General features: G+C 48.5%; 1 protein-coding gene across 6 annotated transcripts in view; it reads left to right on the plus strand.

Moving 5' to 3' along the window:
* Positions 1-25,820, plus strand: part of NRP2 (neuropilin 2) — a 112,650-nt gene that overhangs the window by 66,013 nt on the left and 20,817 nt on the right. For 3 of the 6 annotated variants that reach the window (XM_040984536.1, XM_040984539.1, XM_040984540.1), the window contains exons 11-15: positions 1,560-1,676; positions 4,497-4,637; positions 14,763-15,025; positions 16,568-16,664; positions 17,774-17,809. In XM_040984536.1, the coding sequence (XP_040840470.1) occupies positions 1,560-1,676; positions 4,497-4,637; positions 14,763-15,025; positions 16,568-16,664; positions 17,774-17,809 (654 nt within the window). The remainder of the gene's footprint in view (positions 1-1,559; positions 1,677-4,496; positions 4,638-14,762; positions 15,026-16,567; positions 16,665-17,773; positions 17,810-25,820) is intronic. The other 3 variants (XM_040984537.1, XM_040984538.1, XM_040984542.1) reach the window with 1 other exon arrangement.

Here is a 25,820-nt window from a genome sequence, read left to right on the forward strand (position 1 = left end):
GTACGGTGAACAAGAGGCAGACACAGCAAAGGGAGGCATGAAAGGTTACGTGCATGGTACTTAACAGCAGCAAGGCAGGAAGTCGACCGTGAAGAAGCTATTCAGTGTATTTAGCAGTTTCCTCGGGCTCCTGGCTTTATTAGCTGGTATCCTGAAGGGTGCCTGACAAGGGTGCCTCATCACACACAGTAGTGCAAAGGTGCATGTATAGAAATGGGAGGAACAATCCACCATTTCTTTGAGGCATCCTGTTGGCAGCTAGCTCTGGGATGAAGACACCACCTCATGACATGAGGGCTTGAACACCAATTTCCAAAACCCCTTTCACTCCACCCAAGGTCTGACTCACGGCTCCATTCATTCCTTGAATGGTTGATGAATGAATGGCTGTCATAAGCCAATAGACAGACCAGTGAATGGGTGAATGAATCACCTAGAGCCCAGGTCAAACGAAATGCCAGCAACTGCATTGGCCAGGCCAGGTTTTATTGAGTGCTATGTAATAGCATGTTAAATAAGTAGCCAACACTTGTAAACCTGGTTATACGGGCAGTTTTGGCTTCTTGTGGGGGAATATTAGGGAAGAAAGACGTGGCCATAATGGGCCACCTCCCTTTCAGGCCTCTTTTGAATGAGGCATGCAAGGTCCCTGCTGCCACAGCCCTAACACACCCTACCCTGCCTCCACTCCCCCTCCCTGGAGTAGCTGCTTGGATCCATGAGGCACTTGAATTGGTCACACCCTAATCTAAAGGCTCAACCCCACATTCATATCACCAAATGGGGCCTGAGGGCCTTTATGTCTATTTTTCTGGACATCTAGTTTGGTGTAAATATGAGCACAGTGTCTGGAGCCGGATCTTCCACGCTATGGGGGTCACCGAAAGTCTCAGAATGTTACAGCTGGACCCCACTGGCCAGGATGTTTTGAAACATTAGCTTTGGTTTTGGCAAGTCGTGACTCAGAGAAGACTTCATTCCACATGAAGCAGGAGTGAACAGCGAGGCAGCCAGCAGTTATGCAAGGGGCCATGCACACAGACCCTTTTTCCATATAATGGAAGCCTGAGGTGACATTTTTTTTCCCAAACCATTTTTGGTGGCCATCTCATACGTGTGTGTGTGTGTGTGTGTGTGTGTGTGTGTGTGTGTGTGTGTTAACCATGATTGTCTTAAACAGAATAGTCAGAGCAAGGGTTGGACTTATTCCTCAACCCCTCCACCCCAGGTGAGTATTGAGTGATACTCCAATTTTGTCCTACATGGCCATGTGCGATGACCTCAGAGCCTCTCTTGTGGAGTCAAGAGCTGAGATCTGTGTGCCTGCCTTGGTTGTAGCTATTTCTGCATTGCAGGACCCTTGACAGTCAGCTCTATCTGTGCCCCCAGTGCTTGGGCAATGCACAGGTGACTTGGGCATTTTATGCATCTGTGGGCAACTCAGCTCTCCTTCTATAAAAGCTCACACTTGGTTTAAATATATCCCACCACACACACGCACACACACAAGGTTGCAATGTGAGTTGCTGTTGTAACATGCTCCTCCCTTCCTTTGCCAGACTCCAAGCCCACAGCAGAGACGCTGGGACCCACCATGAAGAGTGAAGAGACCACCACGCCATATCCCATTGATGAGGAGGCTACGGAGTGTGGGGAAAATTGCAGCTTTGAGGATGGTGAGTATGGGGTGACCATCACATTGCATTCAGGATACATGATTGTAGGCATGGGGGTCAGGGAGCTGTGGATTCTCAGTGGCTTGGGGCAGTGACTACTTCAAATCCATCCAGAACCATGCAGCGTGCCCACCCTGTGGGTCTGAACCCACTGGCCATTGGCAGGGAGAAGTCTTCCTTTAGAAGGTCTCAGTGCAGCCCTCCCTTCCTTGCTTTCCTTGTGAAAGAGAAGCCACCCTCATCCTTAGCCTTCCTGACTTGATTGTCTTTGCTGTTGTCACTGCGTCTTGACAGTGCAGTCAAGTGATGATCTGGCGGTCATCTGAGTGATTCGGTCCACGGAGCATGATAGTGGGGTTGATTCATTGTTCAACCATGGCTTAATGTTCTGTGTGTCTTTCACCACTGCTAATCTGAGCAGGTGTAACAGTGATGACTCTGTAAGACAGTGCACCACAGTCTCTGGGATGGAGGATGGGACACAGGCAAAGGCAGAAACTGGAAAAGGCACCTTGCAGCACTCCTTCCCAACTTGGGGGCTCCTCGCTGAGGGATCCATCTCTTTCTATGGGAAATCTCACTTCCTCCAGGTTTGCTCTAAGCACGTGAGATAAAAGCAGTGCTTGGCATACCTTGGAAGTAAGTTATTTAAATCATACTGCTTAGGGTCACCGAGGATGGGGGCTTGCCTAGTGAATCACACATTTTGAACACCTGGCACTTTGGGCTCAATTTTTAAAATTCACAATCAATGGCAGATCTTATTAAATTTGCATTAAACAAAATGAGGGAAGGCTGGTGAGGAGGCTGTACGTGACAGAGACATAGAGATATAGGAAGCTGGTGAAATCTGTTGAACCCAGCACACAGTCTGAGGAACTGCCATGGTGGGATGGAAGGCTCCAAAACATGACTACTGAGAAGAATGGGAGGAAAGCCAAAAATAAATGCTGAAGTTGTGTGGCTGAAAAATGATAATTTAATGCATATGCTTTGGGGAATGTGCTTTTGCATGCTGTGTGGGTGGGGGACACTTGGTCAGCGCTAGCGGAATACAGAATTCTGACATATTAATGAACTTGTTTTTGTTTTCCAAAGAGAAGAAGGAGACTTTGAGGATCTTCCAAGACATGTTTAAGATAGCTTGAGAGCCCAAAATGGGATGCACAGGGAGTGACTGTATAGTATTGGGTGTGCAGAGTTAGTTTGTGGGTAGGACCCTTCTAAATGACGATCCAAGCAAAATGCAAAAGGTTCTGCTGAAGTTTCAAAAGTTGATTTTCAATATGATTTCCCCGTGTCGAGTGGTTTGTTTGATTTGAGGTTTCTTTGATGGTTTGCTCCCTTCTCTTTTGTTGCAAGGAAAAAAAAATCTTTGTGGAATTTGGTTAGCAAGATACGGAATGCATGTAAACATTACAGAGGAATTATGGGATATTGAATTACTCTGTATTTTTGAACAGAAAAATAGAAATTCAAAAATGGTGGGGAGACAGGAATGGTGAGGGCCAAGCACTAGCTGACTTTTCCAAGCCACAGGTTGATACTTCTGTAATGGGTTCCATGTGTTTCTTCTCCACTCATGCTGACTTTGGTCCGGGGTAGGCAACCGTTCAATGCCCTTGCTCCAAAAGGGGAGACCTAAGCAGGGTCCACTGGTCATCTGCCTCTCGGCTCACTGTCGAGGGGATCCCTCCTTGCCCCCAGAGTAAGCAACGGGTTTCTCCTGTCTGCTTTTGCCTTCACACTTCCTAACCTGCATTCTGGCTCTTCCCGGCGGAAATTCCTCTTGAAACAGTGGGAAGGGAAGTGAGAAGTCCGGACAGCCCACTTCCTCCTGCTGCTAGCATTCACCGGTGTTTTTCCGTTGTCTCTGCAGCCACAGCTGGCTAGCATCCAAACATGGGTTCCCATTTCCTCTCTTTCTGCACTTGCGCAGCAGCCCCCCACTTAGTCGCATGTTTGGCACAAGCGAGCACTACATTTTTTAGTCGCAAAAGGAGCCCACTTGATTCAGTGTTCGTTGGGCAAACACCCAAAGCAGGCAGGAGCAGCCAAGGTGTTGTCACTTCTTAGATTTCCACAGGGAAAGCTCTCTGCCTACCCTCGGGATCTCGGCCTGCCGGGACTTAGCACAATGGCAAATTATGTTCCTGCCTGGTCAGTTCTAAACTGGCAGCCCACTGGTCTGGCCCTTTCATTTTATTTCTAACATGCCAATGGCCTGCCTGCTGACGCCTCCTCATGGGGATGCTGAGCTGTCCTGTCCACTGAAATAAGGGGTGAAGGTTAGAAAACAAGCCTCCCTTGTCTCTTTGGTCACTTTCTCTGCATTGGCCACAGCCTCCCAGGCATCTTGGCCTGTCTGGATGCCAATGGGCTGCCCCATCACTTGTGCCAACCAGGTTGGCAGCAGATGAGATAATACTATTTTTGGGGGGAGCCAACCTTCTACTGAAGCACTGGGGAGACATTCTTCTCTGGCATTTAGGGAACAGCAATTTTCACATTTGCTGCTCTCCGAGGTAGACAGAAGCTGATTAGCGCCTGCAGCCACTTGGTGGCCTCATTTATAATTGCTTACTATGGGAACCACTGGCAGACTTGGCTTTCGTGCCTGGGAAGGATGAGACCAAAGGCTGACCCGAAAGCCAGCAATGGCCAAGACCAGTTAAATGAATAAGCAAAAGGAGCCACTTCTTTTTGCACTCCCCACTAGGGCCCTGCCAGCCATTCAAATAACACTCTGTGGCTGTTTTCTGAATCCATTTCATTTGCCCTCCTTTTGGGTTATTTTTTTTTCCCTTTCCCCTCTTTTAGACAAAGATCTGCAACTCCCTTCAGGATTCAATTGCAACTTTGATTTCCCGGAAGAGCCCTGCGGTTGGATGTATGACCATGCCAAGTGGCTCAGGAGCACCTGGACCAGCAACTCCAACCCCCATGACCGCACATTTCCAGGTAAGCCAGCTGCCAGCTCTGAGGGGGAAGGCTCAAGGCTTGCTTGCTGTGCACTTTTCAGCCCCAGATGGCCTTGCAAGCTTCATCACTTCCCCACCGCAGGGCAACCCTGTGCTCTGTGCCCACAAACCACCACGATCTTTGCTCAAGACGTCACCTCACAGAACCACAGGTTGGTGGTTCCCAGCCTTCTCTTGTGATTACAGCACAGCCTAACCGCTGGGAAGGACTGATGGGGCCAAGGCCAAAGAAAGAAGGAGCAATTGGCAGGTGTTGGGAGATGGGATGAGTCGATTGATTTGCTGCGCTCATAGAGCCTCTTGTCAGTTTGGAGTTGACTGCTGCTTCTCAAAGCATTGCATTTGAACCTGTGTAGGTACCCCTGGAGCCACCAGAATCCTTCCCTGGTACTGATGATACCAAGAGATTACCTTCTGCCCATCTAATAAGGCAGAAGCAAGGCATATTGATAATCTCTACTGTCATATGCTGTAATAATGGCATTCTGGTAAATGTTTAGCGGCAGGCTTTCCAAGAATTAAAAAAAAAAAAAAGCGGTTCTATGACGCCTCCCACTCTCAATGATGTAAGCACACTTACCAAGTTCAGTGTAAGCTATCAGCACACGTCACTGGAGAGGCAGGAGAGAAGGTCAGTAATAAGGTATTATTTAAGTTTTTCCATTGCTTTGCTAGAGACAGCATAAATAACCACGGAAGCATAGATGATGGTAAAATGTAATGAGGAAGTGTTGGGCTTTGATTATTTAACTTTTCCTATCACCTGTCAGTTATAACTTTATATAATTTAATTTTTAATCATGATTGCCTTTAACAACTGGCTTGCCGAACTCCAGAAACGCTCATGTGTGACTCTCATGGGTTGGTTGGCGCTAGCTCCAGCACACCACTCCTCAACCGCAATTTTCCTATATTTCTGCCATAGATCAGAGACTCCCTACAGGTGTCTGAGGGAAAGGAGGTTACTTTTGGAAATTCAGTAAACTCTAGTTGCCAGTGGACAATGGTGAGAAGCTAGGACATAACTGGAAGGGAAGGGGCTCTCTTCTGCAGGATTGCACGGAGCTCTCGCTACCTCTCACTCCAGGGACTGGCCAGTGCCCTGTCCCCGGGGCCTGGCAGTGGGACACATGCTAGAAGTACACTTGGTGCTGATCTGCTGACATGGGCCACACTTGCTTTCCCAGAGGGTCACAGCTTCTGCTCTGAAGAAAAACATTTTCATATTTCAAGTGTTTATCTCTTCAGCGTTTGAGTGCTCAGAGAGATTAGTATCTGAAGATCACCACGACCTTAGGCAACGGGAGAGAACACTTACCCCAGCCCAGCCTCCATCACCATCACCGCCTCCTTCCCCGCAATCATGTTTAATTAATATAATGAGTCTCCTGCATGTTGGAAAAAATACTGATTTTTATGACCCAGCCTGGATTTTTTTTTTTATTTCATTTCCTCTCTTTTGAGACCGGGGCCAATTAATTGGCAATTTTCCCCATCTTCATCTTCTGTCTGAACGTAAAGAAGGGCTGTAGTGTGTGCCTGTGTGGGTGTTGTGTCTACTGAGTGGGTTTGTGTGGATAAGGCACAGCTTGCAGATGCACTGGGATTGAAGAGCTATGGATAAGGCACCACCACATAGTGAAGGAGTTGCTGAGTCTGAATCACTCCACACCTTCAAATTCTTCCTACTGACTCTGGCTGCCTCTCTTGGCACTCTGCTAAACAGAAAATCTAGTCCAGGGCATCTGGAGCCAGCCCTACTCGGGCTACAAGGCCACCAGTCAACAGATGACAGTTCTGGGAGAGCTAAATTGACCTCCCCATACCCTGACCTCCACTCTGAACCCCCTCAACTCCCTTGTGTATACCTGAATGCCCAATCAGTTCACCCTTGCTGCTGGTTGGCAAGTCCCAGCTTTGCCCTCATTCCAATTGATTCAGTGCAGCCTGCAGGTTGGGAGGGCTTTTCAGAGCTCAGCAAGCAGGCAGAGTTTCAACCTCTGGCTAAATGGAGGGGAACAGAAGAAATTCGGGCCATCATGAGCCACTAGACTAATATAGTTCCTCCCTTAAAATACTGAGAAAGAAAGTCATTGTTTTCCTCTTCCAGAAGAATCCCTGAAGTTTGAAAAAAAAAAAATGGCACTTGAAACCTGCCTCGGGGAAACAAAATCATAATATTTTTTTCAGAGCCCTGCTCTCTATCCTCCGATGGCTGAAAAAAAACCCAATTTCCCATGTGTCTTCTGCTTAGACAACTCACACCAGGCTTTAAGCAGAAGACAGAAAGAGCTTTCTGTTCAGGGTGGTCCTTTCTTCTTTTTCCTCTTCAAAAAAGGGTGGGGATGAGGGCAGAGGCCTGAGGGGCACAGCTGGGAGAAAAGAGACAGCTGTGGGTGGTTAGGGGCAAGGCAGACGCTAATGGGTTCAGAGCGGCAGCACCTCCCTCAGACCCAGAGCTGCTGTGTCACCCACATTCGCATTCAGCATCCCAAGAAAAGGAAACCTCTCCTCTAAGAGCTGCGGGCTGCTCCCCCATCCCCATTAGATAGATAAACAAATGGGAGTAATTGAATTTAACAAGGGAGGTGTGTCTGCCAAGTGGAGGGGCCTAGGGCTACCAAGAAGGGTGCAAAGGAGACCACAGGCAGGCAGGTGCACCCACAGCATCTAGGAGATGGCTTACATTCCTTAGCTATTTTCCCATGTGGCTGTTTTCTTGCCTTTTTTTTTTTTCCTTTTAAGTCAGCAATTAATTCAGGGTTTTTTGGGCTGGTAGTAATGGTTGCTTAAGACGCCTACTTGTTTTAGTCCCATGATTTTGTTTTTCAACATAGTCTTCCAAGCCACGTTGTGAGTCTATTTTTGGCCCTTTGCTTGTGGCTTCGCTGCCTGGAGTTTGTTCACACCAGCCCCTGAGGACTCTGTTCTAGCTTCAGTGACCCGTGGTGGTGGTGGAAGATCCCACCCCGTGTTCTCTCAGAAGCCAGTGGCTATGCTCTGTTGCTGCAGTAACGAAGAAAAGTGTGTTCCTGTCTAGGAACTGGTGTGTTTTTCTCTTGGGTACTTTGATAAGGTAGAGTTTGGAGAACAGTGGAACTCAGGTCTTTCAGGAGGGAGCAGCACCTTGAGATAACAGGAAAGGCTTCAGGATCCAATTAAACGTTTACTACAGTAGCCATTAGTCAGGTACAACTGTTTAATGTGAATTATTTAACGTGTATGCGCCCATCACTTCAGTTTTGCTATCTTCCAGCCACATCGCAAGAGTACAATGGCCACAGCATATTGTTCAGTGCATATACAGGGATCTTCAGAAGGCAGGGTGTGAAAAAAACTGCATGAATCTCAAAATTCATTTGCACCCAAATTAACGTATCATTAAGTTCCACATCTCCATGAACTTCTTGAAGTTCCTGCATATAGAACATGTCCATCATCTCAGAATGTTGGACAACACTGCTCTGGAGACTTTGGACATCAGCATGCAAGCAACCTCCAGGGCACATGCTCATGCTTCTGGTCCTTGGTTTGATATCAACCAGGAAGCACGCAGCAAAAGGATGTGTCTTTCCTATGACCCCTTAATGGGCATATTCAATGGCTGGTGTCTTTATCTTTGTATCATTCTACTTTTCTAAACAAGTATAGTCACAGAAGCAAATAACACAGCGTGAGATGAGTTCAGCGTGAGATGAGTTCAGCTATTTTAACTGGCCAAAAAGAGCATCCTGGGCTGGGCATTTGATGTGGCAATTAAGATGCTGCTTGGGATTCGTGCATGCCCGATCAGAGTGCCTGGCTTCAAGTCCCAACCCAACCCCAGCCCCAGCCTGATTCCTGATTCCAGCTTCCTGTTGATGCACATCTGACAGTCTGCAGGTGATGGGTCAAGTGTTTGGGGCCACCAAGCTGGGAGACCCACATTGAGTTCCTGACTCATGGCTTTAGCCTGGCCCAGTCCCAGCTGTTGCAGACATGTGCGGAGTACAGCTATGGATGGCAGATCTCTCTCCCTAGCTCTGGCTTTATGTCTCTCTGCCTTTCACATTAAAAAATAACAATAATAAATTTGTAAAGATTAATACATTCTTTTTTAAAAGACCATCCTAAATAAATACTAAATAAAACTAGTAATTGTTATTGTTATCATTCTTACCATTGTCAAGAATGGGACAGAAAACAGTATGTTATCATGAAAAGAATGAGTTGTGGCTACTAGCCATCCACTTAGGAGACCCTAATGAAATTCCAGGCTCCTGGTTTTAGTCTGGCCCATCCTCAGCCATTGCAACCCTTTGCAGAATGATCTGCCAGACTGAAGATTTCTCCAACTCTCCCTCTTTTTCTGTCTCTCTCACTCTGCTTTTTAAATAAATAAAATTTTTAAAGTAGCTTAAGTAGGAATGAGTCAAGGATCCTAATGTTATGAAATAAGATTTTACAGCTTTTATTCTTTCAGATGTACATGGAGACTTGTTAACTGTTCGTTGGGGCTGTTTTGATACAAACCGGACCATTGACTAAACTCTATTAGATTGGTAGTCCAGAGCTGTGATTCAGGCCAGGAACAGTAGCGAGGTTACAAGACAGCTACAGTAGAAGAATAACTTCAGGTGGGAAAGGAAAGAATGGAGGCCCTTTTGTTGGGAAACATCTCAAGCTTTGTAGAAAAGACATCAGTGGAGAGAAGCTGTGAGCCCCGTTTTCTGAAAATAGCGATGGGTTGAGTTCTCAGGCAGCTGTGGGTTGATAATGAAGGAGGCAGAGTGATAACAAGACTGTTTTCAATGGTGAAACCTTTCCTGACAAACTGAAAAACAGCTCTAGGTAGACTCTTGCAAAGACCAAGCCTGAAATCTTAAATATCCACCAAGTGTTCTGCTGTAAACCTAAAACACTTCCTGCTGGGTTCATCGGAAGTTGCGTGGTCCTTAACTGAGTGTTAATCTGAAGGTAGACTGACCTTGAGAGGCCAGCTAAGGGGCTGACTCGTGTTTTAAGGATGACCTTTACAAAGAGACTGCATCTCCTGCAGCCCTAAATATTCTTTCAGATGGTGGGTCTAGTAGGAGGGCAAGATGCTAGCCAGGAGATGTGTGTATTGGACAGATGGTGTGTTTGGCTTTGTGATAGCCAGGGGGACTAAGCTAGTGATTTATTCCAGGCTTGGGTCAGGTGTAGACACAACTGATTCCATTGCTGTTGGGCCTGCCATGGTCACGTGTTCATGTGACACATCGGCAGCTGAAGCCAGGTGGAGCCGTAAATCGCCAGGTGAACTATCCAGAGGCCCTTTCTGGAGACAGCAGCAGGTTAAGGCGCCTGTGTGACCCTGGCCTCTGCACTTCCTCCCCGCCCCTCTGAACTCCTGTTGTTTGTTCCCGTGTGATTGTTTTCCTTGTATCATTGGCAGCAACAGATGTTTTGAGTCAAGAACCCAGCAAAATGCCTCCGAATTTGTCAGACCCAGGAAGAGAGGGATTGTATCCCTGGGACATTATTTCTTCATTCTCTTTCAGCAACTAAACATATTTCCTTTCCATTGTCTTTTTGTTGGAAATGATCCATCCCCAGCATTGCAGCCATTAGCTGTAAGAACAAGAAGGCAGCTCCCAGTCAGCTGGGCCAGTTCTTAGCTGGTCTGTTGTCATATTTCTTGACAATCCAAAGGTCTTGTCCCTAAGGATCAAGTTCATCAATAAAGGGGCCCTCCCCTGCCCTGCCCAGCTGACCCTTTTCTCCATCAAATATCAACAGCTACCATATGCTTCGAACATTCTCTTTGGATAGTGGTGGGTCATAAACTGGGGTAGTCCAGACACACTTCTTTCACTACACCGTATCTATCTGTGGGTGCCAGGACTTAAAAGCGCGGCAGTGTCTAGCTTGGAAGAGGGGTCATTGGCGATTCAGCACTGGGACCAAAGCCCGGGACATTTCAAGGGGCAAGGGTGGTGTTTGCTGGGGAAGCAAAGGCCAAGGGTCTTCATTCTTCAGGAGTGAAAAAATGTTTCTAAGTCAGAGGCCAGAAGCTGGCTGCGCTCCACGACGGAGAGAAAAAGGAAATGTGTCTTAAGTGGCAGCAGGAAAACGTAAACCCGAATTTAAGAAGTTCCTGACAGTTGGGGTCGTGAGCTAGAAAGCATGTTGCTGACGTGGTCTACGAAAATGCCTTCTATGGTGAGCGTAAAGTGAGGCGTGGACAGCTGGGCTTGGGGAGGGGGTGATGCAGGCTGATTCCCCTGGGAGGCAGAGCCGGCCTGCTTGCCTTGGTCACTTGAGGTCCTGTTCCAGGTTCAGGTAACATTCCATTTGATTGGCTGTTGATGAACACATGGGGCACGTGGCAAACAACTTGGGGCAGACAGGCAGGCAGGCTTCCGGGTTAAGGTACAGACAGCATGCTGGCCCCCCTCAGATGAAGCCATGCTTCTCTCTGAGTTTTGCCAGGGAATTGGCGGCCTTTCTATCATTTTTCTTAAAAGCATCTTAAAAATAAAGACAAACAAGAGGGGTGCTGTGTGGAGGGTTGGGAATGACCCAGTAGTGCCCAGTGAACACTACCTGTGGCCCTGCCCAAGCGCAGCCTGCTTCATAGGACTCATTTACCCCTCCCCACCACTCGAGGCTCTTAGTATATCACTTAGTAGACTTAGGCCATTACTAGACCCATTTTGCAGGTGCAAAGACTGAGACTTGAACAGATTAGTGAGCCATTAGGAAAGCTACTTCATCCCAGATAACAGGTCCACGTTTTCTCACTTTAAGCAGGATTCAAATCTGACTCATTACTCTAACAGCGGGCTTAGACTTACTGCTTTAATTCTCTGAGCCTCAGCTTCCTTTTTGTTAAAATAAACAAACAACTAAACAGAGAGAAGAACACTTACTCCACAGGGCTAGGAATGTTTGCGTAAGATAAGAAACATAAGATAAAGCACCCAGTGCGTTGTCATGCACATACTAGGTGCTTAATTTTTTCATCTTCCTCCTCCTGCTTATTTTTTTTTCCTCCTGTTCTTTGAGCTTTCTATGACCTGACTCCTTCCTTCATGATGTCCCTGGTTCTAATCAGGCCTCTCTCCATGACAGGCAGGGACATTCTGCAGCTCAGCGTCCCTCTGACTGATGTCTACTGCTAATTCCTTAAATTTACATATCATCTTTCTTCCCTGGAGCTCACAGCACTTAACAGACAAGTGGGGCACAAGTGATTTAACTAAGTGAAATCCAGAGGCCTGCTTGTCTGGAGATTCTGCAAACTGGTGGATTAGCTCAGATGTCAGCGCTGAATGATGATCCCTCGGCTGCCCGTGCTTAGCACGCCACCAGCATTAACTCCCGGGGCCTGCAGTGGGCCTTTAAATCATGCACAGTGATAATCATCTTCTTGTGCTCTGTGGGGGCAGAAGAGGAGGGGGAGGGATCCACGTGGAGCCCCTGAAACCTTTGGCCCACTTGTGCCTGGAGTTCTGGTAAGCAGCTAAGGAATGGGAAAGGACCCAGATGAACTCCAGCCCTCACACCTCCGCTTGCATTTCATGTATTCAATTCTAACCATGATGTGATGATTCTCCCGCTGCTTAAGAATGTAAATTCACACGAGTGACAGTATTTCTGCCAAGCAAATCTTCAGGCAGCAAGCGGGTCTTATTTGTGAAACTGTGAAGGAAGAAGGCTGAATAATAAGCTCTGAAATCTGGTTTCCTTGAGACACGAGGCAGAAACAGCGAGGGTTTGAGAATGATCGGAAATGGGGGAGCCTCTCTCAGGCGGCGGTGGGGTGGTGGCGGGTGTGTGTGTGTGTGACAGTTCTCGTTGGTGTCTCAGTTGACCTGGAGCCTGCAGTCGGCCGTGGTCATGAGTTTGCTGTTGAAGAGTGCTGCTGGATTGGAGGGTCGAGGGAACTGGGAAGGACTGTGTGAATCTGAGTTTAACCAGCAAGCAACTTGTTGAGTATCTTGGGCTCTCCTGCAGGCCTCCTGTCTCTCTGTGTCTAGGTGTTGCTCATTGATTCACTCATTGACTCATTCATTCCTGGGCCTGAAATTGTCTTGAGCAGGGCTGTATCTGTCCAGCTCAGTCTGGGGCTTGGTGGAGGAGCAGCGATGTTACACCTTTGTGTTACATCTTTTATGCCTGAGACCAGGACCTTTACAACATTATCCTCTGCTGATAAGAAAGAGCTACACGAAGCAGGCAAGCCTTAAGCCCTTTTCAAAACAAGGGAAAGTCTATGGTACCCTTGTTTGAAAGCTAGAGTTGTTGAGAGGACAATTAACATTGCATGTGCTGCAATGGTTAATGTTCATAGAAAGGAAAAGATGCAGCAGAGATGGGGCGGGGGAGGGTGGGTGGGAAGGGAGCAGTCACAGACAAGAGGAGAGGCAACCCCTGGGCACAGTGGGGAAGGCAGTTTGCTTCAGAATGTGATGGATGGCCAGGACGTGGGGCACAAACTCGTGCAGTGCAACTGAGATGAAGAGCTCCCCGTACCAAGGTGGGAAACCAAAGCTGAGTCTGGGCTCTGCTGTTTGCCTAGCCTCCCTCCCTGGCCAAGCCACGCTGACCTTTCAGAGCCTCCGTTTCCTCATCATGTACAAAAGGGGATAAACTAGAGCTCGAAACTTGATTGCATGGATGCAGTACAATAATGCATGGGAAGGTGCTTTGTAAGCTGTAAGGCATGATGCAAATGTGTTATAATATCATTAATAACTGACATAACAGGAGCTCATAGGGGAAGCACAGGTGGAGAAGAATTTTGAGTGTTTCAGTATGGCACTGAGATACACTGCTGTTATTTAAAATCCTCTCCTGGAGAGAGAGCTACCTGTTAGTCATCTGTGCTGATTTTGACCTTGAAGGAGTCACAGAGTGTGGGGTGTAGGCAGATATGGCTCTGGATGGTGGTAGAGGAGGCACAAACTGGAATCCCACTGATGTGTCCTCAGCTGGTCACATCTGACTTCAGAGATGCCTCTGAAGCAACATTCCTGAAGGTCTAACAGGAAGGACAGGAAGGAGCCTAGGACAGCCTCAGGTAGCTGACGAGGCAGCTGGGGGAGTGAGGGAGGAAGGAGCCTTGTCTGGGCCAGCTGGATCTGTCCTGCACTCGGCTCTCACCTGGAGTGGTGACGTCACCAGGAGTGGCACTGGCCAACCCCTGGTCCAGGGAGTGCTGCGTTGACTCAGATCTCTGCAGTCCTCACCTGTCCTTCTCTGACTAGCCCAGGATGTGCACAGCCCCTGTGGAGCAGGAAAGCTCTGTGCACCTGTCTCTGGTTAATTTGGCCTCACATTGGGATGGACCAAGGGCATATGACCTGCCCACGTTCCTTGCTGGGTATGTGGTTTAAAAAAACAGTCCTGGCGTCATGCACAAGTATCCAGCATGAGAAGCTTCTGTGTTTTAGTCCCGTACGAGGTGCTAGCCAGATTTCTTCTCAAATGCTGCCCTGTTCTCTGTGCAAGTGGTCAGAACGGTCCCTGCACCTGTGGCTACAGACCCGGGTCTACCAACACCAGGATACCTGAGTCTCCCACATGAGTATCTGAGGAATTTGGCACTACTTGGCCAACAGTCCAGTTCTGTTAAACAGACTGTGTTCATGACAAGGTGGCACCCGTAACGGGGGAGGCATGTGAGACTGAGAAGGGTGAAGTTCAGGCCTCCCCAGGGTAAAAAAAGGGCGGGAGTGGAGTGCCAGGTCCCCTGGGTCATCCTCTGTAACCACCGTGCTGGTCCTGGTTGCACTGAACTGGGCTTCTGAATCACTGTCATTTGAGCCCTGCCATCATCTGGTAGCTCAGGTGGCAACAGAAGGTTTTAATGCCTGCCACTTGGACGGTGCCCAGCTCAATCTCTAGCACGCACATGTTCTCTCTCCCTCTCTGTCTTCAACCCCTCTTTGTCACTCTGACTTTCAAATAAAGCAGTCCTTTAAAAATAAAGAAAAGATAGGGACCCCGAGCCTGGAGAATATGTGAATGAGTGAGACACCTGAATTCCAGCCCCAGCTGTCCCTGAGAGGCACCGCAGCCGCAAACAGGTGTCTTTGCCAAACATTTAACCAAGAACCTTCTGGGTTTGTTTCCACAGACGACAGGAACTTCTTGAGGCTGCAGAGTGACGGCCGGCGAGAGGGCCAGTACGCCAGGCTCATCAGCCCACCTGTTCACCTGCCCCGGAGTGCGGTGTGCATGGAGTTCCAATACCAAGCCACCGGCGGCCGCGGGGTGGCGCTGCAGGTGGTGCGCGAAGCCAGCCAGGAGAGCAAGCTCCTGTGGGTCATCCGCGAGGACCAGGGCAGCGAGTGGAAGCAGGGCCGCATCATCCTGCCCAGCTACGACATGGAGTATCAGGTGGGGAGGCAAAGGCCAGGGAAGCGCAGATCCAAAGGAGCCCTGGTGATCTGCGTTTCAATATTTCAAAGGGCTGTGCCCATTCATCATTAGGGGACGCGGTTAAGCACCGCTGTTTTCATTGTGTTTCTCATGTTGCCATGGCAACTAAATGACACTCTTATTTGTTATTCAGAATGTGCCTATCTCTACACCCAGACTTGGTTCTTTGTTCCTCCTATTGCCTTTTATATTGCTGAAATCTTCTCTAACAAATGTTTCTTCGCTCCATTTTATTTTAGATTGCTATCAGGTGGGCTGACAAAGGCACACCAAAGCCTGGGGAAATAAACACAAACAAACCCTCAGCACACTGGGACAGGCCTGCTGGGCCTTGGGAAACTGAGAAGGGAGTGGGGAGGACCTGCCAGAACCATCCCAGGGGGTGGGTCCCAGGAAGCAGAGTGGAGGGTGTTGGCACTCCATGGCCAGCAGAACTGCCTGAGTCTTAAATGACTGTGAGCTGCCGCAAGGCTAGAGGTCTATTATTTCTGCTCCCATGATCAGTAAGAGACTCAGGCACAGATGGGCACACACAGCTGTGGCTGCAACTTGGGTAGCAAGTTCTACACTGGAAGAGGTGGCTGTGTACCAGCCAGAGCATTCACCTGCTCCTCCCCAAACAGGAGCAGCAACAGATGGGTGATGCTGCAGCCAACTGCTCACTCAGCCTGCCAGAGGACGTGTGCGAGCTGCAGAGCAAACCTGGGGAGGGTGAGGATGAGGAATGAGTTAAGACCCTCGACAAAGGAGGGGGGCTTCTGGGAGCAGCCTGCAGTCCCTCCCTTTTGCAGTTGTAAGGCATCCTGAGACCTCCGACTCCTGCTCAGGTTTCCACATTGTAGTGGAATGATCTGTCTGTTTTTATCTCACCCGGTAGATAGCAAGCTTTCCCCGGGCAAAAATCCTAGCAGATTTCCTTACTATCCTTATGCCTAGCACATAGTAGGTGCTTAGAAAACTGTTAGTGAAGGAGCAAATTCTTTCCCTCCTGGTTATACTGAAGGAGCCTAGAGGCAGTGTGAAATAACTAAGCCATGTCATCGTCAAGGCAAGCCACACGGTGGGCTCCGGTGCCAACAGTTCCCCCCACCTGCCCCTGTCCTCTGACTTTCCAAGTACCTGCATTGGGCATTTGAAAGATTTATGAGAAAGGAACCTCAAAACCAGCTAGGGAAATTTCAACTCCCTCTTTAAACATGTCCTGATTGTGATCCTTTTAATCAATACACTGTAGTTACTGGATGGCAGTATCCATCACCCGGTTATATTTTCTTACCCCCTCAAATATGCATTTGATTTCAACCTACTCTTGTTAAATTAAGATTTCAAGTGCTGTAGCCATGTGGCCAACAGATGTCTGCCAGGTGCAGCAATACACACACACACACACACACACACAGAGGCTGTGCCGCAGTTAACAAAAAACTGGACAGCTTGCTTCGTACCGTTTGTAACGGGAAGCTCCATTAACCACAAGTCCTGTTCTCTTTTGGCTTCTAGATTGTCTTTGAGGGAGTGATAGGGAAAGGCCGTTCTGGAGAGATCGCCATTGATGACATTCGGATCAGCACGGACGTCCCGCTGGAGAACTGCATGGGTATGAGCATCTTGGACTCTAGCTGGCTCTTTCGAGGATGACACCGAGGGTGGGGCCTTTCAAGCAGAGGCAGCATGCCATCTTACTGCCCGCTGGGTAGCAGGGAGGGCTAGGGGTGGTGCCAGGTCAGCAGTGGGAAGCCAATTGCACATAGAAGGCTCTGAGTATATGGGGAGTCAGTGTGCTGTAACCCCGTCACCAGGCTGTGGCATTTAATGTGGCACACAACTGCAGGCACCAAGCAGAATTACCTGTTGAGAAGGCCTGCTGGAGGAGAGGGAGTCCCCCACCAACGAGCTGCAGAAGAGCCACTCACAATTACCAGTGGTTGAGTTCCATGATGGTTTTAGAAGTAAACCCACAGACTTTGTTTTGACACCAAGTCCTCTAAGATCTATCATCCCAGAGTGGTAAGATGGAATGTTGTATGCAAGGCAGCCATCACAGGACATACTGTAGCTACCACCAGTGTCCAGTAGCCCCAGGTCAGCCTTCCTCCTGAAATGTACCCATTCTATCTGGAGGGGTCATCCCAGGAGCATTCAGACCGTTACCCTTCAAAGCCACATACACTCCCACAGAAATAGGGAAATCCCAAGATGTAGGGGCGCCTTCAAAGCCACGTACACTCCCGCAGAAATAGGGAAATCCCCAAATGTGGCGGGGCCTCACTCTCAGTGGGCAGAGCGGCTGTAGTAAGTCACCAAGTGCTTTTTAAGCACAGGATGGTGTGTATGTGTGTGAGAGAGAGAGAGCCTGATGATGTCAGCAGCAACAGGGACCACCCCAGGCCCCTCGGGCAACTCTCAGGCCCCAGGCACCTAACAGCAATCCTGGCTCTGAGAAAGTAATCAGTGGTAAGTGACTGATTACAATGCTTTGGGGACCCATTACTCTATGAAAGACTTTTTGTTCCAAAGCAACTTTGAGAATCTCTTTCCACTCCCCCAACCCCTTGATGAGTCAGTGTTAGGCGCAGCCCAGGGTACGTAGAGAAAATGGGACACTTGCTATTACAAAAACCCTGCTGGAAGTCGTCTTCGGGATCATGCCCATACAATGATTTCTTCTTTTTATCTAACTCAATTTTTTGTGTGTTTCTTTTTCAGAACCCATCTCTGCTTTTGCAGGTGAGAATTTTAAAGGTAAAACAATTTTTTTTTGCTCGTTTGTTTTGCATGCCTTTTCCTTTCCCCATGTGATGCGAATTTGGTGGGGGAAATAAACCCCCAATTTGACAAATCTCTCCAGCAAAATGAAATGCCGCATCTTCCCACCACTAGATGGCACCACCAACACCTGCAGATGCAAGGAAATGGGAATGGAGAGCCTCACTGTCTCCTGTTTAATTAAAGTTTAGAAACCCATAATAGAGACAGATAGGTTACAGATAAAATCTTTCAACCTTGCATTGTCCAGTGGGGATCAATGAGGCTGAAAATGCAGGATCGGTAAGAACGGAGAAGCTGTGGGAGGACTGAACCCAAAGAAGAAATCAGTAGTAAATTAAAAGTGAAATGAGGTGACAATGATTACTTTTAGCCTGAAGATGGTTTCTTTCCAGCTCTAGGGTACCAAGACAGCCGTCTCAATGAGCCCAAGTGAGATGCAGTGACAGGCAGGTGTGGGAGGGAAGACAGGGAAAAGAACCAAGGAGCAATCCTCGCAGGAAACAGGCATCAAACGCAAGAGCTGATGTTCAATAAAGAAAGCAAGGATGTGCCTCCAGTGCCTAGAGTTAGAGCCATTTACATACGGGGATGATAGACAGAACAGGCCCTCTACTGCCTAAGAAAGGGGATGAGAGCAAATGAAGGTGGGAGGAATTTGGGGTGCTTGTCTCACCCACTGAATAGGGTAGCAGCCTCCAATCTTCGGTGATGGGAATGTTTGTGGTGGTAGAAGGTACCGTGTTTCCTATCGTGCCTTGTTTGCAATCCCACTGGTTGGCACAGCCAAAGTTCCTACCCAGGTTGCCAATGCTAAATGCTTACGAGCACCCCACCCCCTTGATCTTCCACTGCAGTTGGTTGAGTGTCACCGCCTTCTCGGGACACTCGCCCTCACAAGCCCAATGACAGGCTTGTCACACCCTAAATCGCTGCAAACAGTCGTGGAGGTGACTGTGCCCGGTTTGCACTGGTGGGGCTCACCCCGTAGGTGACAGCATTTCAGAGATAAGGGCAGCCATTTTTATATCCAACGTCTAGACGCGTTATCTTTGCTCCCATTAATCTGTCCAGTTGCTGGCTAGAAAGAGATGAATTTCTGGTTTGCCACCTACATGTACTCCCTGCCTCCAAATCATCTCACCTAATTTGCCACTTATCACCCATAGCTGTGAGGCTGTCGGGGAGGAAGCAGCAGAACCCTGGGGACAGCGACAGGCTACAGAGTGCATGTTCTTTCTTTCTCACCCTTCTTTGCCTCCCTGAAGCCCATGCCCACTCCCCATTGGCACATTTTAAAGCATTAAGAGTGTTCATATCCACATACGGGTGTTCTCTGGGTGTGAGATTTCACGTTAATACAAATCCAGAGTATTGCCAGGAAAGCTGAGATCCAAACTGAACGACTTGGATTGCAGTTGAATACAAGTTCTAACCTTCAGGACCCAAGGTAACGTGGATGGTGACGCAGTAAAGCCTGCTTTATGTTGTTTCACCTGACTTCTTTGGGTTGTTGAGACTCCAAGCTCCCACAAAGGCTGGTTAAAGACGTGCCAGCCATTGCTACAGAGGCTGTGCTGTGCACACTGTGTCAGGCCGTGACTGACAAGTACACTGGCTAAGTGCTTTGCTTCTGTAGGAGAATAAACAAACCAGGGCACATGGACTCCCCTTGAAGCTGTGCATACCAGGAGGCTGCACCGGCCAGTCATGTTGTTGGGTACAAAATACATAAATAAGATCTCATCAGAGCAGCCGTGCTCAGTTAGCCAAAATAAACACAGGGCTTAGTGTGGGAGGCATGCAGTTCCAGTGCATTCCTGATGGGCTGCTCTGGGGGCGAGGGAGAGGCAGTGGGCAGGTTGCATGGATCGGCTAGTGGCTGTTGCTGTGGAAGAGTATAGGCATGATGGAAAGGAGGAAAGCGAGTCTTGCGGAGCAGAGGTTTGCTCAGGGACTGCCGAAAGAACCAGGGGCAGGATGGAATGGAGAGTGGGCAGTCTGATCACATTGGAACCTTTTCCATGGAGTGGGTAGACAGACAGACCAGGGTCAGGTTTCCAGGGCTTGTTGCCTTGGGGCTAAGGCTTCTTTAACCTCAACATGCAAGCCAACTTTTCCATGTGGAAGATGAAAGGCTGGCATTCTGTTCCCCTCGTGGTCAGCACAGCAGATGCCCCCTCCGAGTCAGGCATAAAATCAGCTTTTCATGCAAAGAAAGGGGGAACAATCACCAGTTTTGAACAAACAGAATTTGGGGAGATGATGTTGGAAAACCACAGACGATAGGCATTCACATGGAATTTTAAAAATTTACTTAAAGATGTACTTGTTTGAGAGAAACAAGCAAATATACAGAGAACGGGAGTTTTTATCTATTGAGCCACTCCCCAGATGGCCGCCGTGAGGGTGCTGCACCAGGCTGGAGCCAGGAGCTGGGAGCTCAGTCCAGGGGTCCCAGATGGATGGCAGGGACTCAGGCATTTGAGCTGTCACCCGCTGCCCCCCCCCCACCAACGGGCATGTTAGCAGAAAGCTGGACTTGGGAATGGGGCTGGGACTTGAACCCCAATACTCAGATGAAGGATGTGAACATCTCAAACAGTGGCTTAATTGCTAGGCAGAATGCTTGCCTCAGAGTGTTGTTTTTTGATTGAGGTTGATTTTCCTTTCGATTAAAAATTACCTATGTGACAGAGTCATCCCATTCTTTAGGAAAAGTCAGTGTGTCCCAGGTCAGCCTGTAGGGAAATGCAGCACAAGTGGCCTGTGCACCTGGCGGACTGGGTATTCTTGATCTTTTGTATTTCCAAGTGTTTCTCATTTTCTGCCTCTTACTGATTTCTTGCATTCGAATCACCTATGCCTTCTGCTTCGTGTGTGCACCTAGGCTGTGCAGCAGGGATTGAGTCAGTGAGAAAGAGAAGGGTGGAGGACAAGGGAAGAAGCAAGAGGGAATAAACTATGCTGTGTGGTTTTTAAAAAGACATTCTGTTGCTGTTGGGAGTCACACTTTAAAGCACCATAGCCTGGACAGACATTTTTCCTTTTTCTAAAGTAATGGCTACAAACATGGTTCTGTCGTGTATTTTTTCTAGAATCTGAGCTTTAACAAATTAAAAAAAAAATTGTGTACATGGAAAGAAAAAGAAATAAGGTAATGGATCATTTCCTGCTACCGATATTGTCATTTATTTTTCAATAAAACAAGAAGCTAGTAAAAAAAAAAAAAAAGATAAAGCCCGTATCAGAATTGTGTAGTTGTTGACCAGCTAGTGGGTTCCAGGAGCCTGTAGTGGTTTCTCCTGGGGTTGGGACTTGTGCGCTGTGGCCACAGCTGGAACAGAGACTCTTGGTCTGCAGCCCACTTGTTAAAGACCCATAGAAACCTCAAGCAGGATGCAACGGATTCAAAATCATTATCTTGTGCTCACAGATGCTAAAGCAAACATCAGCGCACCCTGTGTGACCACGAGTTTCGGATCTCAGACCAAGTCTGGGGTTCATGGCTTCCTCTATTGTGCCTTCCTGGGAGACTTTCTGCTGTCACCAGCAATACCCATCTGGCTAGATCCAGGGGAAGTGAACAGCTAATGCCATAGGAGGGAACAGTCCTCAGAAAGACCCACGCCGGGTGACTGACATTTGCCTCCAGGCCCAAAGTTTGGAGTTTGCTAGCTTGATGCCTCTGGCCAGTCTCTCCTGGACCCCAGCCCCACTCTTCCTGCCCTGTGGCCTGCCTCCCGCAGCTTTGCCCATCCCTCACCACAGCACAGGACCTGGCCTCGGCCTCAGTCTCCCCTCCCAGGGTGCTGTGTGCTGGAAGCCCGCCTGAGCCGCGCTGAGAGGGTTAAATGGTGTTTTCACGCATAATCCTCTGATGAAAGGCGGAGAAGTGCTCCCCGCCCGCCAGCTTTCAGATAGGAGCCTCCTCCCAGCCCACAGCTGCCAGATTAAGGCTAGGTGTTGCTGAGCAGGGAAAGCTGGAGCTCAGATGTGTGAACCAGGACAGCTTGGCTGTCGTCCTTTCGTGGGGATCGGCCCGTCAGAGCGCCGGTGCGTGCCGACTCAGCCGCCAGAGGCCGGCCACCTCCCCTCCCTGCCAGGTTACCATTCAGCCAGCCAGCAGGCGAGCTTTGCCACCAACCACTTCTCCCTCTGATAGAACAAAGGACCAGTGGGTAGCATAAGTGTCCTGGATGCCATGCAGCCAGAGGTCTGGGTTGAGAGGCATTTTGGGTGGTCTGGGGTGGGGGTGGGGGCCGTGGCTGCCTCTGGCTGCAGTCCTTGCCATGGCCCTTCCCCCCAACATAAGGCAAAGGCAAGACCCATTTCTCAGGGGTGCTTCAAACTTTTCCATCTTTCCTTCTAAACAAATCAAAGGGCATGGCCACATTCTTCTCCTATCTTCTGTAAACTTTTCCAGGGGCGCCAACCTTTTTTTTTTTTTGGTTGTTTAATCTCACAAATTACATAGATCTTTTATGCGAAAGGCCCACTCACCAACACTTCATTTTCAACCTGTTGGGAAAGGAATCTGAGACGAGCAAGGTCCCAGTCCGTGCTTTTGAGCTTGAACCCTTTTTTCTTCTCTCTCTGATCTGCGGCTGTCTTTAAACATTTCCTTTGGGAACCTGGTGACCCCACCGTAAACATGGCTGCACGAGCCTGCTTTCTTTTGTTAGTGACGCAGTGAGAAACTGACTCAACAGAACCACGCCATTCCTTGGACAGGCCCAGGCAGAGCGGGAGGCAGGAAGGGAGAGGCTGGCTTCCTGTCTGGCTCCTACTTGGTGAGAGCAGATATCAGTGAACTTGCTCTGCTAGAAGACTGACAGGGAAGGTTTTAGGTTCTTCGGGACATGCGTGGGGCTCTGTCTGCCACTGCATCACCAGAGCAACTCCCGGCTGTGTGAGCCCAAGGGAGTGGCTGTGTCCCAGTAAAACTATTCAAAAAAAGTGGGAGGGAGGTGTTATTGTGAAGGAACAGGTAAAGCTACCACTTGTAATGTCAGCATCCCATATGGGTGCTGGTTCAAGTCCCGGCTGCTCCACTCCCAATGCAACTTCTGTTCATGTGACTGGGAAAGTGATGGAAGACAGCCGGAGTGCTCGATCCCTTGTCACCCATATGAGAGAACAGGAAGAATCTTGTGGCTCCAGGATGGCCTGGCCCAGTCCCAGCTGTTGTCCACACCTGGGAAGTGTACCAGCAGATGGAAGACTCTCTTGGTGTAGCTCTTTCAAATCAGTAAAGAACTCTTAAGAAGTGGGTGAAAATTAAAACAGAAGACAAGCAGTGGGCTGTCTTTGGTCCATCTGCTATGGCTTGCTGAGCTCTGGTTACAATGCAGTTGGACTCCGAACACCCCGTTTCCAGCTGAGCCCTGCTGCTTACTGCCGGCGTGCAGTCCTCCAAGGGCTCTGGCCATTTCTTGGGTTTCTCTGCAGAAGGTTTTGCTTGCCTCCTCAACTTTTCACCCAAGTGAAACCAGGGGCTCATTCATCCTTTCAAGTCCTCAGTCTCCTACCTGAGGGGCATGAGAAGTGAGCAAGGTATTTCATGCAGAGCCTGTAAACCAGTTCTAACACATAAGAAAAGTCCACTCACCACAGCTTGTGTTAAAGCCACATGGTCCCATTACCAATTTATTTAGTAACCCTATTTGTAAATAAAAATGGAAGAGACACACCTAGCGTGTCATCTTTTTCTTGATTTCCTCTCATTTGTGGCTCCTTCACATGTATTATTCCTCCAAATCCAAATTCCTCTTAATCTCTGTGCTTTTGCTCAGAACTTTTTACAGATGGGAGTCTGTTCAACCTTGCACATAACACTGGAATTATTGGCTATTTAAATATCTGTTTCTCATTATCACACACAATGAGAAAGCTTTGCAGAGAATTGGGGGTAGAAATTAATGAAACCTGGTTCAGGAATTGAAAGCATTTTCCAGTTGGAAATAAAAACACAAAGGCTGTGTGAGAGGCGTTTGGGGCGAAAGCAGTCGAAGGGAAAGGTCGGGTCAGCATGGCCTGCTCCAGGCGAGGTGGCAGCCACACCTACACTCTCTCCCAGGTTAGGGGAGTCTAGCCAAGGCTCTCTTTTTCAAACGAAGCAATGGCCTAACTACTCCATAAGCCCAAGGGGCTACTTACAAACTTGGACACCCCAAACTGAGCACTTTTAGTTGCAATATCACAGAGACATTATATAAACCAGCAGACTCTAGCACTTTCTGAAAACAACTTCTTCTTTTGTTGTTGTTTAGTACAAGTTCCAGTGTGTAATAAACATTCACCAGTAAGTCTCAGTATTGAGGCAAAATAAATTGCTCCATCTTGTCTGTCCATATATCCATCCATCCATCCAGGAGTCATTTATCTATCCATCTGATACTCATTGGTTAAATACTCTTGCCTGGAAAGGTGTGTACTTTGAGTGGGGATGTAACCCCCTAACAATGCACCATCTCGCTCTTCTCCACCTGATGAGCCATAGCCACATTAACACACGATCCTCCAAAGCTACATAATCGGCCAGCCTTTGGGATCCGAGTCTCCTTAGCCAGAGATTGTCCTGGGAAATTTCTATCACCAACTGCACATCACAGAGAAATTGCTTGTGGAGGATTAGGAAAGGGGTTTCTAACTCCTGCAATAATAAAAGCACAAAGTCACAGGGTTTGTCATTTTTCCAAACAAATGTCCAAGAAAAATACTCCAAGAGCCAGCATCACATTCCCCTAGCGGCTTTTGTCAGCAAAGTTTCCTGCATGTTGATAATGTGAGGGCAGGAGGGCATGGATGGGAAAGGGCATGAGTGTCTGGGGCTGAAGGTGCAGTTAGTATTCCAAGATTGAGCTGAATTCGGACCCGATGGGTCTGTTTCTTGATTCTGACTACGTAACCCACATATCATGCTTTTCGTCCTGAGATGTTCCCCTACTGCATCCCTACCTTGCCTCTCTCTCTTAGGAAACCGTTCAAAGGTGGCACTGCACTCCAGCCTTCCCTTGCCTCAGCACACTGAGCCCTGGGTGGTGTGTTCAATGTTGGAAATCAGCCTTCTGGCTAAAGAAAACCTAATCTTTGAACCAAGACTCCGGTGTTGGAGGGACTGTGGGTAGCTGTGGCTGTGTTCTGCTTGACAGAAATGCGTGCTCCGGTCCTTGTGGTCTGGTCAGCTGCTTTGGATGGCAAGTTAATCCCTGTGGTTTTACCACATGTCTTTTCTCTGAAGGGGGAGCCACAGTCTCAGTAGAGGATGACAGTGTCCATGGAACCAACTCAAAATCAGAAGCAAACCCATGGGCGCCCCTTGGGGAAAGGAAGAATGGCTCCAGGGAACTTGGAGTCTTTCACACAGCCTGTTGTTTCTCATACGTTCTTGTGAGCTCACATGAAAATCCAATGACAGGATGGTCGCCAGGCAGCAGATACTCTTGGTGGTCTGAATAATCACACCAGTTCACTGTGACTTATGAGGTGGCCGTGTTGAGTTGTTCTCAGAAGCTTGCCCTCTGTTTCCAAGCATGATTTCCCCGGTGGCCACAAATAGAGGGAAAGAGAGGCAGGGGATCCTTTCTCAGCTATGTGAACGAAATCATTGAAAGAAAGAGTGGGGGGGGACAAAGAAAATGAGAATAGGCAGTAATGTCAAAGAGACGGGGTTGTAGAAATGACATCGGGGAGACCCTGGAGGTTGTGCATGTGGCTGTCGGGGTTTGCGAAGCACCCCATCCTCATCCAAGATCCTCCCCCCATGTTGGGACTGTTGACGGCCCAGGAGCCCTTAATAGACATGGACCTTAGCAGAAGTGGGTCTACAGGACTAGAGGAAGCAGTGATTAAGAATTGGCAGGTCATGCAGGTTTTGAAAGATTTTCTTTTTCTTGATAAATAAAAAAGCTGTCACCGTTCCCTCACTTCTGAAAAGACATTAGAAGGTCTGACCCATCTTTTAGCTGTTCTCCAAATCAGAGAG

Source organism: Ochotona curzoniae, unplaced genomic scaffold (genome assembly GCF_017591425.1).
Source record: "Ochotona curzoniae isolate NIBS_2020 unplaced genomic scaffold, NIBS_Ocur_1.0 contig_4148, whole genome shotgun sequence".
NCBI lineage: Eukaryota > Metazoa > Chordata > Mammalia > Lagomorpha > Ochotonidae > Ochotona > Ochotona curzoniae.